Source organism: Schistocerca piceifrons, chromosome 11 (assembly GCF_021461385.2).
Source record: "Schistocerca piceifrons isolate TAMUIC-IGC-003096 chromosome 11, iqSchPice1.1, whole genome shotgun sequence".
NCBI classification, from domain to species: Eukaryota; Metazoa; Arthropoda; class Insecta; order Orthoptera; family Acrididae; genus Schistocerca; species Schistocerca piceifrons.
In genome coordinates, this window is record NC_060148.1 from 39,234,294 (window position 1) to 39,255,820 (window position 21,527).

The 21,527-nt window shown below is 40.1% G+C and overlaps 1 protein-coding gene across 5 annotated transcripts in view; it reads left to right on the top strand.

The window, feature by feature from the left end:
- LOC124720102 (THAP domain-containing protein 8-like) overlaps positions 1-21,527 on the top strand; it is a 71,653-nt gene that overhangs the window by 22,769 nt on the left and 27,357 nt on the right. For 4 of the 5 annotated variants that reach the window (XR_007006064.1, XM_047245395.1, XM_047245394.1 and 1 more), the window contains 3 exons: positions 5,231-5,305; positions 6,307-6,381; positions 17,769-17,843. Coding sequence is in view for 4 of the 5 variants with exons in the window: in XM_047245395.1 (XP_047101351.1) it covers positions 5,231-5,305; positions 6,307-6,381; positions 17,769-17,843 (225 nt within the window). In the remaining variant the exon portion in view is untranslated. The remainder of the gene's footprint in view (positions 1-5,230; positions 5,306-6,306; positions 6,382-17,768; positions 17,844-21,527) is intronic. The other variant, XM_047245396.1, reaches the window with a different exon arrangement.

Below are 21,527 nucleotides of genomic sequence, written 5' to 3' on the forward strand. Positions count from 1 at the left end.
ACCATTGTGCCGGTGTACGACGTTAAAATCACTGTTCTTGAAGCGTTGAAACCACTCACAACACGTACTTTCGCTAATAGCATCCTCGCACGTACTTGAGAGCATCCGATGAGACTCAGCCACTGATTTCTTCATATTGAAACGAAACAGTAAAACTTCCCACAAATGACGAGGATTAGGCTCGTAAACTGACATTTTCAATCAAGAACAACTTTATGGTGCAGACACAAATCGACTAATGTTTGAATGAGGTTATGTTGACCAAAGTCCAAGCCAACTGCCTGACGTCTGCGATCTGTTTCTTTCGACCACTACTTACCGTTTTCGCCACCTATCGGCAAATGGCGGAAGCAAAGTTGTACACCTTATATTTCCTGAAGGTATCTGTATAGAGTGTAGGTTTGGGAGGAGTGAAATGTGGAGAATAAGCAATTCAGACAAGAAGAGAACATAAACTTTTGAAAATATGGCATTATAGAATAATGCTGAAGGTTAGATGGGTAGATCGAATAATGGAGGAGGAGATACTGAGTCAAACTAGGGAAAAAAGTAAGTGGGAACACAACTTGGGTGAAAGAAGGGATCAGCTGATGTGACACATCGTGAGGCATCAGGCAATTGTCAGTCGTGAAATGGTAGGAGGTGTGGAGCTAAACTTTTTAGGAGGAGACCGAGGCTTGCTTTCAGTAAGCAGGTTCAAGAGGACAGAGACTGCAATGGTTATACATAGATGAGGGGGCTTGCACAGGATAGGATAGAGCAATGAGAAGAGCTGCATCAAACCTGTCCTCAGGTTGAATATCATAACAACAACAACAACAATGTTGCAAATTAAAGTTGGCTGTAACTGATTTTTTTATATTACTAACAAACACCATCTAGGACTCAGTGTATTTGAAAGTGAGTACAGCATGAGGGTTCTAAGGTCTTTGTAGAGGGCTGTGCAAAGCTATTGGATATCTGTGTGTTCATTAGTTGCTTTTGCCAAGTCAGCACTTTGCAGACTGCCTTACGGTGCATGGATGGTGGTACTTAAGTAGCACACCCATTGAGCACTTTGTATTCGAATGGTGTGGAGAAGGGGTGAATTTTGTGTGCATGATCTTTACTGTGTGCTTAGTGTTTATTAGAGATAATATTTCATGAGATGAATGTGTGTGGTAGGGATATTTTGCTTGGTTCTTGGACAGACTTTGATTTTTAAAAGTGATTGTAGTAGTCTTTAATTAAGCTTCACCCTCATGAGTTCGATGGTGTCTCAGTTCATACATTAACAACCAGAAACATCCACTACTGTCTGTAGATTATACTAACAGCAAATTATGCTAGTAGTAATCAACTTACGCTAATAATGTTGGCTACCATCACTACATTACTTTAAATACATATTTTAGTATAAAAGCATGTACTTTGAAGAAAATCCTCTGCTCGTCCAAAGAAAAAAAATCGCTACTCCGATGCAGTTTTTAGAGTGCTGAGGCTTTGAAGTCACTGCTAGAGGTACACAGGTGCACACCCACATGAAAACAGAGCAAAGCACATGTCAAATGTCCATGGTGAAATGGAGGCGTCAGAAGACGAGCAAAGGGATGTAGCACATTTTGTGACAGTGGAAGAAGTGTAGGGAATGGGAATTCATCAAATAATGGCACAAGTGAGTGAAGAGCATTTAGTGCCGAATGCGAGGGTAAAGTTGTGGCACAAGTGATTCAAGCAAGGATGGATACCATCAGCCAATGACGCGTGATCTGGAATGCTGCACAACACTACTGGTACCATTGTCTGACAGGTTACTCGAGACTGGCAAGCTACAGTGGCAGCCATCATCCCAGGGATTGGATTGAGCGTTGGACTTGCATCGGACGTGCTCTACTCCCCTTACACTTGTGCCATTTTTTGATGAATTACATTCCCAGCACTCCTGCTGTGAAGAAATGCACAACACCCATTTGCTCTCCTTCTGAAGCCTCTGTTTTCAGTGGACAGGCAACATGTACACGTGCTTGCCCTGTCGGCATACAGATGTGTGCCTGTGACCCTCTAGAAGTGAATTTTGGGCGTTGGCGCTCGTGTAGGGACCACACCTTCTTCAGTAAACAATGGGATTTTGGTCCCTTCAGCAGTTTTAATTATGCAGGCACCACCTTATTTTTTTTTCTTTTTTTTCAGTGACCCTTGTACATCAGTTGAATGAGATATGAGGAGAAATGGGTAATACTGTAACCTTTTCCTTTGTTTTGAATATCAGTGTGTTTCAAATCTTCTGTCTGACTCATTTTATAGATTTATTTATGTGTCCATCTGCAGACAATATAAATCTTATTGATGTTGTCAACACACACATGTATGCAATACAGACACAAATATATGTAAACATATACAATTACAACACACAAATATGAGGAGCATTCAATAAGTAATGCAACACATTTAAAAAAAAAAAAAAAAAAAAAAAAAAAAAAAAAAAAACAGTTTGGTTTTATTCAGCATTTCAGTACACCAAATTATTCCCCACTGCTTGTATGTCCACATGATAAAACTCCAGTGATCAATGTCGGAGCCAGTGTCTTGCCGAATCAATAACCTCCCTATCATACGCATTCTGCTTCCCATTCAGTGCATAATTCATTGGGTCAAATAGATCAAAGTCGGAAAGTGTGAAATCCAGGCTGTAGGGTTGATGAGGAAGAGTTCAATAAAGTTTTGTGAGTTTCTCGTGTGTGTGTGTGTGTGTGTGTGTGTGTGTGTGTGTGAGGCCTTGTATTCGCATAGAAAAGGGGAAGTTCATTTGCATTTTTGTGGTGATGAACACGCTGAAGTCATTTCTTCAATTTACTGAGGCGCAGAAATCGGACAGGTTTGCACGATCTTGTTGCGAAGATGACAAATGCCGTGCCCAGCAACTTACTGTGCTTCTGTTCACTGCCAGGTCGTCGTAGACATTGAGCAAGTGCCTGTGAATATCTGCAGTGTCCTGTTTTCTGCCAAAAGAAGCTTGGTGACAGCTGTCGCCTTGTAACAAACCTCTGATACAGATGCCATTTTGAAGGCTACGTATACCACCAACATCTGTTGGAATTTCATAAAACTATAGGGTCTCAAGTGGGAATATTCCACAATGTACCACAACAAATTCCACATTTTAAACGAAAATTGGCTGAGAAAATAATGTGTTGCGTGACTTATTGCACACCCTGTATAGACACACAAATTGTTTGTCTTACTACATTACATGTTTGTACAAAATATTTTGCTGTTCTATTGAACATATTGTAAAGTGCTTCTTAATTGCAATAATTAATCAGTAGTATAATTGTCAACAAAATTTACCCATCACTTTAGGTAATCCTTCACAGTGTACACACTTTTCTAACAAAATTTTTTAAAGGTATTCTTGAAGGCACATACTAAAGTTTTGTCTTTGATCTGCTGTGGAAGTTTAGTGTATAATTGAATTCCATTATATAGCACACTATTTTGGGTCTTACTTTGTTTTTCCTACTGAAATGTAAGTGCTGGCCAGATATGGATCCATGTTGATGTAGGGATCTGTTCGTTGGCTACCGGTCAACGTCTTTCTCCATGTGGATCACTGTTTGCAAAATGTATTTGATCAGTTGTTCCCCAGCACATTATCCCATTACCAATTGCAGAATGAATATATCCGAAGTAAATTGTTCTCATCCACGTGGTACTACATAAAAAAAAATGTGTTATCCCAAGTGAAAAGCGTACTGAAACTAGTTGCTTCCCAAGGGCAATTATATGCTCATTCCACTTTGCTTATTGTCAGTATAGCTCCCTAGAAATTTTGTTTTCGCTACCTTCTTTGTTTTTTGTAAAAGGGTAATTTGTCATTGTCTGCCGAGCTGTGTACATACATGAATGTTTCTTCAGCTTTGTCATTTAGTAACACTTGGTGATGCAAACTGATTAGAATACTACTGTCATCAGCAAACAGTTCTGTTTCACTGTGTGTGATACACTAGGGAAAATAATAGATATATATTGAGAAGAGTATTGGGCCAAGCACACTTCCTTGCGGGACTCCATTATTAATGTATTCAGGGTTAGCAAGGTGTTTCATGGTATGATAGTAGTTTGTTTGAGAGATCTCGGACCTGTTGCACTTTGTTTTTCAGGTATGAGCGAAACCACTTATTTGTTAACGGTCAACAAGTTACGCCCATTTGCACTGGAATGTAACACTACATTCCATAGACTAAAAAGGGACACACAGTCTATATTGAAAATTCCATCCGCAGGACCTGGCAGGCCTGTTGTTACCAACTGACCGCCATGCCATCCTATGCCAGTGGCGTTGGATGTGGATCGGAGGGTCGTGCGATCAGCACGCCTCTCTCCCGGCCTTCGCTACTTTTCGTGGCCTACAGCTGCTGCTACTTGTCGAGTAGCTCCTCAGTTGACATCTCGATGCTGATTACATCCCCTTCCCGTCTTTCCACTGACGAAAGATCCCCGGCAGTAACAGGAATCGAACCCAGCTCCTCTGTGTGGAAGTCCGTGCACTGACTGACTGGCTACATACTACATAGGTGGCCCCACACTGTCTGTACAGAAATTATTTCTAATTTCAATGTTGTGACTAAGCTGGGGGACAGGATAGGAAGACATTGGGCTTGTGTTGTTGAAGACACCAGTTTGTTTGCCATCTAGTCGTCCACATTTGCTTTCTTTCATTTTCCAAAACAGCAGATGGCAAATGCTGGCATGGTCTCTTTAAGAAAGATGGAACAGTTTCCTTCCACAATGTCCCCGAGTCGGAGCACTTTCTGTGCCTATAATGACCTCACCATTGTCAACAAGGCATTAAACCCTAATCTTTCTCATTTGTTTTTTGTGTATTATGGCTGTGAATTTCATAGTTTGTCCTAAACACACTCTTGTTATTACGGGATAAATGTGTTGGTACAAAAAAAGAATGTAAGAATCCCTAGGATTCTGCTTGGTGGCCATTTATCAGTTCTTACTTGACACTTAAGTAGAGTGAATACTTATTTGGCTTCAGCTGCATTGGCCCATAATTTTATGCTTTAGGACATAATTAGGTGAAAGTATGCTGTCGACTCCTTCTGTAGGTGAACACTGCTGTTGTAATATTCTTTATTGATGTTAATTTGGAATTGCATTTTTGAAAGCTCACAAGGATTTGTTGTTACTCTTAACTGCTTCTTGTGCTAGTTTAGCATGTCAGACTGTTGTGTTCCAGGAGTATGAGCACATGACTGTGAAGAAGGAACCAGTAGAAGACCCTGATGAATCTATGTATTCAGCAACTGAAGAGGTGAGAGCTCCATATTTTAAAAGTATTTTCTAGATATAGAAAGCTCTTGTGGAATGCAAATAATATGAGAAGTAAAGGTATCACTTGCTAAGGTGCTGAATAGTCAGAAGGCGTATCACCAAAACACTAAGCATTGTTACCTTTACTTCTTACAGGTCCCAGTTCAATTCCCGGCTGGGTTGGGATTTTTCTCTGCCTGGGGACTGGGTGTTGTCCTCATCATTTCATCAGCATTCGTGAAAGTGGCTAGATTGGATTGCGTAAAGATGGGACTTTGTGTGAGCACTGATGACCGCACAGTTTAGCTCCCCACAAACCATACATTGTCTTTACTTCTGAAATTATTTAATACAATTGGACTTGTTCCAAGTGTTTCAGTGTTGCTATTTTGTCATACTTTTGTATTTGGATTTCTCAGTTTCAAATTCTTAAGTTACGAGGTATATAATTTTGATTATCTACACATCCTTTGATAAAAGGTGGCACACTTTGGATTCTTTCACTAACCTTTACTGACCCTACCTGGTAGGGGTTCCATACTGGCTAGTCATACTCGAATTGCTGAGAATCTGTGGACATAGTCTTAAAGGACACAAGGATACAAGAAGTAGCATACATATCCAAATTTATTGCATTTTGCAAAGGAAATTAGCAACCGCACACCACATACAACAGATTTAATATCCACAACTTACTGACTAATAGATGCTCCTAATGGTTAAATGGCACAGAAACAAGACACGACTTTGTGAGTTGTTACTTTTACTATATAAGAGGCTAGTTTGTGTTGTTGCCCCGGATGATGAGTACATGAATGTTTTGTCAGGATTTGGCAGAATTAATTGAAAGTATACTAACAAACCTTTCTGCTGGTGGAAACAATTTTTTTAATATTCTTTATTAATGTTAATTTGAAATTACATTTCTAAAACCTCTTCAGGGTTTGTTGTTACTCTAACTGCTTGTTGTTCTAGCTTAGTGTTCAGATTCTTGTGTTCCAGGAGTGTGAGCACATCGTTGTGAAGGAAGAACCGATAGAAGAGCCTGATGAATCTGTGAATTCAGCAACTGAAGAGGTGAGACCTACTTAATTTAATACTATTTTCCAAGTATTACGAAGCCCCTGGTGAAATGTAAATAATATAAGAAGTAAAGGCAACAACTCACTAAGTAGTACAGACACTGGGTGTTGAAAAGGCAGTCTTCAGTGAGTTGTTAACCTTAACTCCTAAATTATGTATATTGTGCCAGGGCTCGCCATGCTGAGAGAAAATAATGTATTTGTACAAGTATCAAAGATTCCTGTTAACTGAAGGACAAGTAGTATTATTCAGCACGAAAAATACTCTATACTGTAGATAACTGCTATTCTTAATAAGTGGCAGTGCAGTATTAAAAAAATAAGAGAGCGGCAGTAGAAAAATGGCAGCCATTTATCATAACTTAGATAGTAGGTAATTTCTTAAGAGTAGGTGCTTTCCTGCTATTTCAGTTTGGGCAAATTGAACAGAATCGACACAGATTGTTTGTAGCTGCTTGACAATAGTTAATTGTTGATGTGTTGCTTACTGGATTCTCCCTTTCATAGTGTACCGTTTGACTTGATACATAACTCTGAAGATCTCCTTTCTGATTGGATCTATGAAACACAATGAACGAACAAGTGAATGGATGGCTACTGTGCAAGATGAGCAGCAATGCTCAACACATATTAAGCTAATTTATACTCATAATGAATCACATCAGGGGCACCGAGCATTCTGCTGTGGTGGCTGTCCTGCTGATTGGGATAAAATGGAATATAGGACGGTTACCCTTACATTTTGTCATTGTAAAATGGTAGTACTTACATGATTTGTCATCCTCTGTAGTCGAGTGGTCAGCACACGTGGCTGCCACGTGGAGGAACTCGGTTCGATTCCTGGTACTGCCAAGGTGTTTTCCTCGATGGGAGGACAGATACGGGGTGTACTCAGCCTCGTGAGTCAATAGAGGAGCTATTTGAGTGAGTAGTAGCAGCTACATTTCACCACTTGCCGATTATGGTACATTGGTTTCACAGTTTAATGCTGTAGTAATAAGTTCCCTCTCTCTCTATAGGGTTCAGTGTATGTAAAGAAGATTTATTTTCATTTTTATTCAGTAAATGACATCTAGATAGAGTAGCATTAATTTTTTTTAAGCGAGTTTTCTACGGCTGCTGCCACCTCTCGCATTCCAATCTCCATTGTTCAGTCATTCCAGTCTCCTTCATTAAGACCTCTTGTGTGATTGCTTCGTTGACGTTGTCTTTCCAGCATCTCGTAGGTCTACCGCGCTTTCTTCTTTGATGTGGAGTCCGCTGCCATACACGTTTTGGCCATCCCGTGTCTGGCATATGCTGTAAGTGACCATATCAGAGTAGATGCTTAGTTTCTATATATTCTACGATTGTGCTTTTGACGATGAGTGAATGAACAAATTAATTCACTGACACACTGTGTTTCATAAATCCCAGAATGACAATCATCTTATTCATTAACAGGCAGAAGCAACCATGGCAAGGTCCTTCAGCATTACCTGCCTTAATTTGACTGTGCTCTGCTTACCCTTGTTGTAATTTTATTTATATAACCACTTGTCAAGACCCTGTCTATTGAACTCAAGTAGTTTTTCAAGTTCTTCACAATTTGACAGAATGACAAAATTATTGGCAAACCTTAAACTTTTTATTTCTACTCTCAGAACTCGAATTCCCTATCAAGACTTGCTCTTAGTGTCCTTTCTAGATGACCACATAAATTCTTCTCAGTTTCCTTTCTACATAAAAAAGTAATTTCTAGAAACAGAGGATGGAAGCAAAGCATACATTGAATCAAACATAAATTATAATGTCTGCTTGCAAATTGTTTTTATGTTTGCAAATTGTTTTTATGTCTGGTATTGCAAATGAAACTGTATATTTGTCAGAGACAGCAAAGAGCTTTGAAGAGCACTTGAACGGAATGGATATTGTCTTGAAAATACTTTATAAGACGTGCATCAACAAAAGTAAAACAGGGATAATATAATATAGTCTGATTAAACCACTTGATGCTGAGCGAATTAGATCAGAAAATGAAACACTAAAAGTAGTATATGAGTTTTGCTATTTGAGCAGCAAAATAATTGGAGGGCTGAAGTAGAGAAGATATGGATTTCAGACTGGCAACAGGAAGACAAGCATTTCCAAAAAAGAATAATTTGTTAATATCAGATATTGAACTTTGAAAAGGCATTTCCAAAAGTATGCATGTCTGTATCAACATCTCACAAAAACAGATGGATAACAGTAGGTATTAAGAAGTCCTCCCAAACACTTAAACACCTCAGTCCCATGAAAAAGATTCGCAATGATCCATAATTCTTAAATTTCTATCATAGATACAAAAAGATCTATAGGAAGGTGCTGATTGCTGCAAAGAAAGTCATTTAATGACAAAATAATGTATAATGCTGAGAATAAAAGCAAAACAATCTGGGATGTTATAAAAAAGAAAACAGGAAGAGGCAAACGAACGCAGAATAACATACTGCTAAGGGAGACGAATAAGGTAATAAATGCTCGACAACACTTACCAAACCATGTAAATGAGCATTGTTCAAGTACTGCGGAGAAATTACAGCAAAAATTCCTCAAAACAAATATAACACTGGTAAATACTGTTGCACTAAATACAGAGATGTTACTGCCAACCACAGAGAATGAAGTCAATAAAACTGCTCAAAAACTAAAAAAATTAAAAGTCAGTAGGCTCAGGTGAAGTACCAATGTGAGTACTGAAACAATGCATAGGGATTATACAAGGCCCCTTAACAAATATAAGAAATGAATCCTTCACATCAGAGACATTTCCAGAGCCGTTAAAACAGGCAAGAGTTGTACTACTGCGTAAGAAAGGTAATGCAGAAGACATACAAAATTACCAGCCCATTTCCCTGCTGTCAGCATTCTCAAAAATAATAGAAGCAGTTGTGAAAGACAGATTAATAAATTACCTGAATAAGTACAATCTTTTAAGCGAATCACAATTTGGTTTCCGAAGTGGCAAAAATACGGAGTCAGCCATAGTAGAATTCACAAAAGTTGTACTTGATGCTGTTGATAAAGATGAGTGTCACAGGCATATTTTTGGATCTTTCTAAGGCATTTGATACAGTCGACCACAAGGTTCTATTAAATAAATTAGAAGCATTAGGAATAAGAGGGGTAGCTAATGACTGGTTTCAATCATACCTAGCAGATAGGGTACAAAGAGTAGAGACAACACATACTTCAAATAGATCTAAACATTTAGTAAAACACTTATCAGAACCAAAATACATTAATATAGAGGTTCCGCAAGTTAGCATTTTAGGACCAATACTGTTCCTGATACACATCAATCACTTTCCCAGTAGTGTTATTCATGGTGAAAAAATTCTCTTCACTGATGACAGCAGTATTATAGTCACTGAGAAAACAAGAGAACTCCTTGCCAAGAAAGCAAATTAAACTCTCAAGGAAGTTTATGGTTGGTCAGTAAGCAACAAAGTGACATTGAACATAAACTAATGCCATGAATTTCAGTTTGAGGGGAAAGAATGACAATGTTAAATTAAATGCAGATGGCACCTCTATAGACTAAGTAACAAATGCAAAATTTCTAGGAATGAATATTGATTCTCAGTTGAAGTGGTGTAAACACAAAGGTACTTGCAAACAGAATGTCATCAGCATGTTATGCCCTTAGAATTCTATAATCAGTGTGTAACATGCAGTGTCTTTTAGTTATATATTATTCATATGTATACTCAGTTCTTAGCTATGGCATTCTTTTTTGGGGGACAAACACACAAAATAGGAACACAGTTTTCAAACTCCATAAAAGAGCCATAAGAATAATAACCAAAAATACTAGTCGAGCTCATTGTAAAGATCTGTTCAGAATATCGGGGATTTTAACTGCTCCATGTGAATACATTTACCAGTCAGTTGTACTCATCAAAAATAGCATTGGTAATTACTGCACAAACAGCTCTATCCATGACCATGCAACAAGAGATAGACTCAACTTACATTTACCAAGAAAAAATAAACATAAAACTCAAAACAGCATTCTCTACCAAGGAATAAAACTGTACAATAAATTACCAAAAGAGATTAAAGAAATTGCTAAAAAAAGGTAGCTAAATAGTACATGTTGTGCAATACAGAGTTAGATATAGTGGGAATTAGTGAAGTTCAGTGGCAGGAGGAACAAGACTTTTGGTCAGGTGAATACAGGGTTATAAATACAAAATCAAATAGGGGTACTGCAGGAGTAGATTTAATAATGAATAAAAAATAGGAGTGCGGGTAAGCTACTACAAACAGCATAGTGAACCCATTATTGTGGCCAAGATAGACAAGAAGCCCACGCCTACCACAGCAGTACAAGTTTATATGCCGACTAGCTCCACAGATGACGAAGAGATTGATGAAATGTATGATGAGTTAAAAGAAATTATTCAGGTAGTGAAGGGAGACGAAAATTTAGTAGTCATGGGTGACTCGAATTGGATAGTAGGAAAAGGAAGAGAAGGAAACGTTGTAGGTGAATATGGATTGGGGGTAAGGAATGAAAGAGAAAGCCACCTGGTAGGATTTTGCACAGAGCATAACTTAATCATAGCTAACACTTGGTTCAAGAATCATGAAAAAAGGTTGTATGCGTGGAAGAACCCTGGAGGTACTAAAAGGTATCAGATAGATTATATAATGGTAAGACAGAGATTTAGGAACCAGGTTTTAAATTGTAAGAAATTTCCAGGAGCAGATGTGGACTCTGACCACAATCTATTGGTTATGACATGTAGATTAAAACTGAAGAAATTGCAAAAAGGTGGGAATTTAAGGAGATGGGACCTAGATAAACTGAAAGAACCAGATGTTGTACAGAGTTTCAGGGAGAACATTAAGGAACGATTGACAGGAATGGGGGCAAGAAATACAGTAGAAGAAGAATGGGTAGCTTTGAGGGATGAAGTAGTGAAGGCAGCAGAGGATCAAGCAGGCAAAAAGACGAGGGCTAGGTGAAATCCATGGGTAACGGAAGAAATATTGAATTTAATTGATGAAAGGAGAAAATACAAAAATGCAGTAAACGAAGCAGGCAAAAAGGAATACAAATGTCTCAAAAATGAGATAGACAGGAAGTGCAAAATGGCTAAGCAGGGATGGCTAGAGAACAAATATAAGGATGTAGAGGCTTATCTCACTAGGGGTAAGATAGATACTGCCTACAGGAAAATTAGAGACCTTTGGAGAAAAGAGAACCACTTGTCTGAATATCAAGAGCTCATATGGAATCCCAGTTCTAAGCAAAGAAGGGAAAGCAAAAAGGTGGAAGGAGTATATAGAGGGTCTGTACAAGGGTGGTGTACTTGAGGACAATATTATGGAAATGGAAGAGGATGTAGATGAAGATAAATGGGAGATATGATACTGCATGAAGAGTTTGACAGAGCACTGAAAGACCTAAGCCGAAATGAGGCCACGGGAGTAGACAACATTCCATTAGAACTACTGATAGCCATGGGAGAGCCATCCCTGACAAAACTCTACCGTCTGGTGAGCAAGATGTATGAGACAGGCAAAATACCCTCCGACTTCAAGAAGAATATAATAATTCCAATCCCAAAGAAAGCAGGTGTTGACAGATGTGAAAATTACTGAACTATCAGTGTAATAACACACGGCTGCAAAATACTAACGCTAATTATTTACAGACGAATGGAAAAACTGGTAGAAGCCGATCTCGGGGAAGATCAGTTTGGATTCTGTAGAAATGTTGGAACTCATGAGGCAATACTGACCCTACAACTTATCTTAGAAGGTAGATTAAGGAAAGGCAAACCTACATGTCTAGCATTTGTAGACTTAGAGAAAGCTTTTGTCAATGTTGCTTGGCATACTCTCTTTCAAATTCTGAAGGTGGCAGGGGTAAAATACAGGGAGCGAAAGACTATTTACAATTTGTACAGAAACCAGACGGCAGTTATACAAGTTGAGGGACATGAAAGGGAAGCAGTGGTTGGGCAGGGAGTGAGATAGGGTTGTAGCCTGTCCCCGATGTTATTCAATCTGTATATTGAGCAAGCAGTGAAGGAAACAAAAGAAAAATTCGGAGTAGGTATTAAAATTCGTGGAGAAGAAATAAAAACTTTGAGCTTCGCTGATGACATTGTAATTCTCTCACAGACAGCAAAGGACTTGGAAGAGCAGTTGAACGGAATGGACGGTGTCTTGGAAGGAGGATATAAGATGAACATCAACAAAAGCAAAACGAGGATAATGGAATGTAGTCAAATTAAATCGGGTGATGCTGAGGGGATTAGATTAGGAAATGAGACACTTAAAGTAGTAAAGGAGTTTTGCTATTTAGGGAGTAAAATAACTGATGATGGTCGAAGTAGAGAGGATATAAAATGCAGACTGGCAATGGCAAGGAAATCGTTTCTGAAGAAGAGAAATTTGTTAACATCGAGTATAGATTTAATTGTCAGGAAGTCATTTCTGAAAGTATTTGTATGGAGTGTAGCCATGTATGGAAGTGAAATGCGGACAATAAATAGGGTGGTCAAGGAGAGAATAGAAGCTTTTGAAATGTGGTGCTACAGAAGAATGCTGAAGATTAGATGGGTAGATCACGTAACTTATGGGGAGGTACTGAACAGAATTGGGGAGAAGAAAATCTGTGACTCAACTTGACCAGAAGAAGGGATCGGTTGGTAGGACATGTTCTGGGATATCAAGGGATCACCTATTTATTGTTGGAGAGCAGTGTGGAAGGTAAAAATCGAAGAGAGAGACCAAGAGATGAATACACTAAGCAGATTCAGAAGGATGTAGGCTGCAGTAGGTACTGGGAGATGAAGAAGCTTGCGCAGGATAGAGTAGAATGGAGAGCTGCATCAAACCAGTCTCAGGACTGAAGATCACATCTACAACAAGATGCAATACGTTTTATACATTGAAAGATTACTTAGCTAAAACAGAGTAGGGGTTTGATAAAAAATGAAATGTTATACAAATAAATAATACTAATAATGATTATAAAATATCTAACATTCCACCTAACACCTTCACTTTATGTTTTTTTCTTCTTTTTTTCCTGTCTAGAAATACTTACCCCCATGCTATGCATGGCACAATACTAATACCTCTTCCTCTTTCTGAGCTCAACATCTCACTCATTATGGAGGGATGCTGACTCAGTTTTTCAGGATAGCAAATGGGAAGTTGCGGTACAGAAAATGACCCAGAGATCACCTGTGTGTTTGTGTGTGTGTGTGTGTGTGTGTGTGTGTGTGTGTGTGTGAGACGTTTTATGTGTTATGAAACAATGTGTGAATAGTGTGTGTAGTGACTGATAGTGAGATATGAGTGAACAGTGTGGCATTACATTATTTAATAAGTTATTTGTAGAAAAAGTATTGTATGCCAGGAATAAATCTAATGATTGTCTCTAACCAGAAGTTTGTAAATATATGTGTATACGAACTAGCTTATTTTAAATTGGTCTAAACTTGTAAATACTTTGACATGTCCTTTAACCTTGTGAAAAGAGATCTACAGATGAATAAAGCTATTACTACTACTACTACAGTTTGTGTGAGGAAGTCTTTTTCTGAAGGTATTTATCTGGGGTGTAGCCTTGCCTTGTGGGGAAGTGAGACATGAATGATAAGCACTTCATAAAAGAAGAAAATATAAACTTTTGAAGATGTGGTGCTCTAGAAAAATCCCTAATATTAGGTGGATTGATCAAATAACATATAAAGAGGTACTGAATTGAATTGAGCATAAAAGAAATTCACGATCAAAGTTGATTGAAAGAACGGTTCAATTGATACCACACAGTCTGAGGCATGAAGGAATTGATGGTTTGATACCGCAGAGAAATGTGGTGGAAAAGAATTTTGCAGGGAGACCAAAGCTTGAATACAGTAATGTGATTAAAGTGGGTGCGGTTGCGTTAGTAACTCAGACATACAAAGGCTTGCCCAGGACGGAGTTGTGTGGAGAGCTGCTTCAAACCACTCTTCACTCTAAAGAAAACAACAACATTACAAATTAAAATCAACTGTAATCAGGCAGTGTGGCTTCAGTTGCCTGAGACTACAGTCATATGTGTGAGTTACGTTTGTGTGAGTATGAGTGTGTGTCTGTCGTCTGTTGTTGATGAAGGTCTTAATGGCCAAAAGCTTTAATTGTGAGAGTCTTTTTGTTGTGCCTATCTGCGACTCAGCATCTCTGCTATATGGTGAGTAGCAACTTTCCTTTTCATAATATTGTTACATTCCATCCTGGATTTTCCATTGTTCAATTTTATATTAATAACAAATACCATCTGGGAGTAAGTGTATTGCTAAGGAAGTACATTGTGAGGCTTTCAGTGTCTTTCTAGAGGCCTTGGCAAAGTTCTGGATATCTGCATTACACAATACATTTGTTAGTTACGTCTGCCGAGTGAACACTACATCTGTACTAAGTAAACAGCCTTATTTTGTTTTGATGAGAGTACTTATTGCAGCCCATCTGTTAACCACGTGACTCTTTCATATCTGTGTTGTGTGGAGGAAGGATGACCGTTGTGTAAGCCTCTATAAGATATCAAATTTTGTGAGATGTGTATTTGTCAGCAGTGATATGTTGCTTCACTTTTACTAATATGGACATACTTTGGATTATAAAGTGTGTTTCAATTTTCTCCATCTGGAGTTCAATGAGCAGCTCTACCCGCTTATTTTCTAATTAATTCACACATCATTTTCTGCAAATCTCATTACAAAGGATACCCTCAGGGATCCAGAATTAGTCAGTTTATACATTAACGACCGTGAGCAATCATTGTTGTATACTTATATAAATCATACAGAGAATGAATTATGACTAGCACTAGTCTACCCATGCCGATAATTATGGGGACTACACGTACACCTACACCTGCACCAGTACTCCTCAATCCACCTTACATGTGTGGCGGAGGGTACCCTGTACCACTACTAGTCATCTCCTTTTCTGTTCCACTCGCAAACAGTGCGAGAGAAAAGCAACTGTCTGTATGCCTCTCTATGAAACCTAATTTCTCGTATCTTATGTACGTGGTCCGTACGCGAAATGTATGTTAGAGGCAGTAGAATCGTTCTACAGTCAGCCTCAAATGCCAGTTCTCTAAATTTTCTCAGTAGTGTTCCTCGCTACAGACATTCCCGTACGAGTTCTCGAAATATCTCCATAACACTTGTGTGTTGTTTGTACCTTCCATCTGCATGATGTTTGTACCTGCCAGTATGAAATCTAGCAGCCCCCCTCTGAATTGCTTTGATGTCTTTCTTTAATCAGACCTGATACAGATGCCAAACATTTGAGCAGTAAATTGCCGATTGGTTTCTGTCTCGGGTTCTTCGACCGATGGTTGTCTGATGATTTTATTAACGTTTCGCCAGCACGAGTGGCTGGCATTGTCAAAGCTTCACCCTCCATTGCCGGTGGTGAATTGGAGCCGAGCTCGCGGCCGCAGACTATATGTACCTGGCGCACCAACGTCCGAGGGCTTCTCCGCGGTCATTTCCGGTGCAGTTCTCCTCTTGCTACCTGCGACGGTTGTTCGCTGCAGTACGAGAAGCCAGCCAGGGTCCGTATACCTTAAGGCTTTCCTCTTTCTTGTTGAAACTGTTTGCGTGTTTTTGTATTTCTACAGCTTCTCTGAACAAGTGGGTGTGATAGTGCTTCTCTACAGCCAGAACTTCCGTGTCGGTGAATTTTATTACTTGGTCGGTCTCGCTCAGTGTGCGCTCTGCCACGGCCGATTTCTCCACCTGCCCCAATGTGCAATGTCGCTTATGTTCTGTGATCCTGGTGTCGATCGATCGTCCAGTCATTCCGACATAAACCTTTCTGCATGCGCACGGTATGCGATATATTCCCGACATTTGCAAGTGGGTCCCTTTTCTCCTTTGCTGATCTAAGACACTCTTTGATCTTCCTTGTCCGTTTGAAAATCACCTTTACGCCGTATTTGTGCTATATGTAGCCGATTCTGTCTGTCACTCTGAGAATGCATGGCAGAAAGGCCGTACCCGACATTTCTTCTTTTCTGGCTCGGGTGGTGGTTTGATAGTTTGTGCAGGTATCGGTCCGTGTGTGTCAGTTTTCGATACATGCTGTAACCCAGGTTTTTGCCATCCCTTGTGAGCAGCACATCTAAAAATGGGTTTTTTGTCCTTTTCTACTTCCGTGGTAAATTTAATGTTGGCATGGAGGCTGTTCAAGCGCCTTAGGAAGTCACTGAGCTGTTCTTCACCGTGGCTCCACACAACAAAAGTATCATCGATGTACCTGTACCACATCTTAGGTTTGCAAGTCGCCAACTCCAGTGCCTGTGCTTCGAAATGTCCCATGAAGAAGTTGGCCACGACTGGACTAAGAGGTCTACCCATGACGATGCCTTCCAGCTGTTCGTAGAAATTGCCATTCCACATGAAGTACTATACTACTCAGCTGCTGTTTTCATCCAGTAACTCAAACTAAGCATTTTTATAGCTTCACAAAGGTTATGTCCACTGTCTGTATATTGTAAAAGTCAAAAGCTAAAATATGGACATTGCAAGCATGTGGAACTTGCATCCCCTTGTCCAAATACTTCGATAAATTATGGGGAGGAGCAGCTAATAATGCAATCTTTGCTTATGTTTTGAAAATCGGGTGGTTTCTAATCCCCCGTCTGAGTTCTACCAGTAGCCTGTTGCATCCTTGTGGACCAGAATGTGAAACTCCATTCTGAACCATAGAGAAGTTCGTGCAGTCTGTACCAAAATTATTTTTACCTGCAGTGTTGTGGGAGTGCAGTGGGAAGACACCAGGCTTGGATTTTTTCTATTGTTTTCTGAAATCACTTAATACAAGTTCTGCGATGGTTCCTTTGAAAATATCAAGTCTGGTTTTCTTCCACAGTCTACGTGAGATTAGTGCTTGCTCTGTCTGTAATCGTACCAGTGTTGATGGGCGATTTGACCCTAATGTTCCTTCCTTGTTGTTCTTCTTTGTGGCTGTGAATTTATTCTTGTTATCAATATCAAAAAACCATTAGGGTGTAAAAGTATTGGCACACGAATGTGAGTCCCAAGGTCTTGTACCAGGCTTCCTATAAAAGGCTTGGCTGTCAGTTTAACACAACATCCTTATTGGATATTTCTGTAGAATATGTACTTCTTTGATGCTAGCTGCATTACCACCAGAAGATGAAGCCATAAGGAAGTACTGAATGAGTGTATCCTGTCGAGAGATGTGAACACTATGGCCACGTAGTTAATATTTGTTATTGACTTTGATTTGCAGTTACATTTCTCAAATTTCTCAAAAATTTGTTGTTACTCTACTTCTGGTGCTTACTTAGAATGTCAAACTTACCTGTTCCAGGGATGTGAAATCACGATAGTGAAGGAGGAACCAGCAAATGATCCTGATGAGTCCACATATGCAGCACCTGGAGAGGTGAGAGCTACATATCACAGTACTTTTTTTATCTTTAAGTCTAGTGGAATATACTCTCTGAAAGTCTTAATTCATTATATAAACTTATTTAGTATCATACATTTACTTTACTTCTCCAAAGCTTTAGGCACAGATAGTGTCAATATCAATTTAATTTCTCAATAAAGACATAAAAATATTTCAGTTATTTTGAAAATTCCTCTGCAAGCAGAGTTCTCAATGTGACATTGTTTATTAACTTCAGTCATGAAACGTTATATTTCACATGTAACATCTGTGTGTGTGTGTGTGTGTGTGTGTGTGTGTGCTCTGTCTGTAATCGTACCAGTGTTGATGGGCGATTTGACCCTAATGTTCCTTCCTTGTTGTTCTTCTTTGTGGCTGCTGTTTTCATCCAGTAACTCAAACTAAGCATTTTTATAGCTTCACAAAGGTTATGTCCACTGTCTGTATATTGTAAAAGTCAAAAGCTAAAATATGGACATTCTGTGCCGCCGTGCCGCCCCCTCCCCTCCCTCCCCCCCCCCCCCCCCTCTCTCTCTCTCTCTCTCTCTCTCTCTCTCTCTCTCTCTCTCTCTCTCTCACCCCCCCCCCCCCTGTGTGTGTGTGTGTGTGTGTGTGTGTGTGTGTGTGTGTGTGTGTGTGTGTGTGTGTGCTCTGTCTGTAATCGTACCAGTGTTGATGGGCGATTTGACCCTAATGTTCCTTCCTTGTTGTTCTTCTTTGTGGCTGCTGTTTTCATCCAGTAACTCAAACTAAGCATTTTTATAGCTTCACAAAGGTTATGTCCACTGTCTGTATATTGTAAAACTCAAAAGCTAAAATATGGACATTCTGTGCCGCCCCCTCCCCTCCCACGCGTGTGCGTGCGTTTGGTTGATATAGATTAACAAGGAAGTGAACAGTTTTAACGTAATAAATATAGTCGTCAAGTTGTTTTATTTTTTACAACCAACTTTGAATAAACACAATGGAATCAGATACGCAATATTTCATCAAAGATACTGTCATCATACTGTTGCATTGTTCGTGCTCTTGATGTGAAACAGAAATACAAAGAGATGCATGAAGAATATCTCTCTCAGAATATTGTATCACACAGATAGAAGTGTTTGAAGACACATTAAACCATTTTAAGATATATAACAATAATCGAACTCCTTGGCTGGAAAAGTATATAAAATAAGGGAAAGGCAACCACTTACTTAAAAAGGATTGATTTGTGGCACACAGAAACACACTATTAAAAACAATTAACATTAGTTTTTGAGCTCTTGGTCTTATCCTGGTAGGAGTACACACACACACACACACACACACACACACACACACACACACACACACAGGGGGGGGAGTGAGAGAGAGAGAGAGAGAGAGAGAGAGAGAGAGAGAAAGAGAAAGAGAGAGGGGGGGGGGGAGGGAGGGGAGGGGGCGGCACAGAAATGTATAAGCATGGTGTAGCAGTGAGATTGATTACTAAATATTGATTATCAAAAGTATGAGGGTTGTTTTTTAAGTAAGGGCCGTTATTATTTTTAAAAAAAAGATACAAATACTTTTGTAAAAATACTTTTATTTTCCGATTTTACACACTCTTACCTATTTTTCTACATAGTTGCCTTGTTTATTTAAGCACTTGTCATACCGTACAACTAAGTTTTTAATTCCCTCTTCAAAGAATTCGGCCACCTGCTCCAACAGCCAAGAGTTCACGGTCGCTTTCACTTCATCGCCGTCATTGAAGCGCTGCCCGCCAAGATGGTGTTCCAGGTACCGGAAAAGGTGAAAATCGCTAGGAGCGAGGTCGGGGCTGTACGGTGCACGGTCCAAAACTTCCCAGCCAAAAGAATCAATCAAATCCCGAGTCTTTTGAGAGGTGTGAGGCCTAGCATTATCGTGCAGGAGCAAAACTCCTTTTGTCAGCATGCCGCGCCTTTTGTTTCGAATTGCTCTGCGGAGCTTCTTTAGAGTTGCACAGTAGGCATCTGAGTTGATTGTCGTTCCTTGTGGCATAAAGTCCACTAGCAAAACACCGCGCCGGTCCCAGAACACAGCTGCCATAATCTTGCGCTTTGACAGCGTCTGTTTGGCTTTGACCTTGACGGGTGAGGTCGTGTGTCGCCATTCCATCGATTGTCGCTCGCTTTCGGGAGTGATACGGGATACCAACGTTTCATCTCCGGTGACAATTTGACTAGACATGTCATCCCCTTCTTCCTCGTAACGAATCAAAAAGTCCAATGAAGTGGCAAATCTCTTCCCTTTGTGATCCTCTGTCAGGAGTCTGGGTACCCACCGAGAACACAGTTTCTTAAAGTTTAGGTTTTCAGACACAATTTTGTACAAAACCGATCTCGAAACTTGTGGAAATTCCAAAGAAAGAGTGGAAATTGTGAATCTTCTGTCCTCACGAATCTTTGTTTCGACTGCAGCCACCAAATCATCAGTGATCACAGAGGGCCGGCCCGAGCGCTCTTCGTCACGGGCATTTTGACGGCCATTTTTAAACTCTCTAACCCACTTTACCTTCACTCATTGCATTCGAGCCGTAAACTTCTGTTAACTGACGATGAATTTCTGCAGCTGATAGGCTTCTCGCGGTCAAAAAATGTATCACTGACTGTATCTCACACGCGGGCGATTCAACAGTCGTAAACATTATAAAGTAGCACAGCGATGCGTACACTTCAGCTACAGAGCTGCAACTTGCGTCAGTGTGAACGGGAAGGATGCCGGCAAGTGGCTTGTTGCGGCATCCGTGCGAACTACGGGACTATACGCGCGAATGGCCCTTACTTAAAAAACAACCCTCGTAGTTGCCTGGGTAGTTGTAGGTGATAGTGAGGAAAATGGATGAATTAAAGAGACCGTATAGTGGATAGAGGTGGGTCAATTGGGGGGAGACAAGGGAGGGGAGGGGGAGGAGATGAAGGTGGTGGTGGAGAATGGGAGAGAGAGACAGAGAGTAAGGTGGAGGTGGTGGGAAACAGTTAGCAGAGGCTTAGATGAGGGGGATTCCTGAAAGATAGCTGAGGGATAACTTGAGTGGAAGGGGAGGAGGATGGCGGTTGGAGGGAGATTGAAACTGTTCTAAAAAAAGGTTGTATGTCGGGTTGGTTGACTGTTGACAGTGGGGTGTGTGACAAAGAATGTTTCAACTGCAAATAACACGTAAAGGAAAAAAGGTCCTTCATGACACCAGCATGGTTGAAGTAGATTCTGCACTAAAGGTAAGGTCTTTAGACAGTACTGACATTTCTGCAGGGGTCAGAGTTTTGCCCTGAAGGTTGACTATAGTGTTGTGGGGTGCGTGTTTAGAAGTAACCTGTTTCCATGGAGGCTGGAGGAAGTTTTTGGGGATGTGGAAGGCAGAGTTAAGTCAGCAAGGCACAGTCGTGGAGCTGTGAGGGGTTGACTGGGGGGGGGGGGGGGGGTATTGTTGCGTGTTTCTGTGTGCCACTACCAGTCCTCTGCACCAGATTCCATCAAGCTTTTTTGCTAAAGAGCAAATACTGAGATGTGGGGTGGCACCTCAGGTTGTGTGTGTACTGGTCTTGTTAATAATTGGTAACCTACATAAATTAGTACGTTATGAGCCCCCGATAAATTAGCAATAATAACAGTGTTACAGATTGGCTGCCAGTTCCCGGGTACTGATCCTTAAGTTCGCACCATTTGGAACAC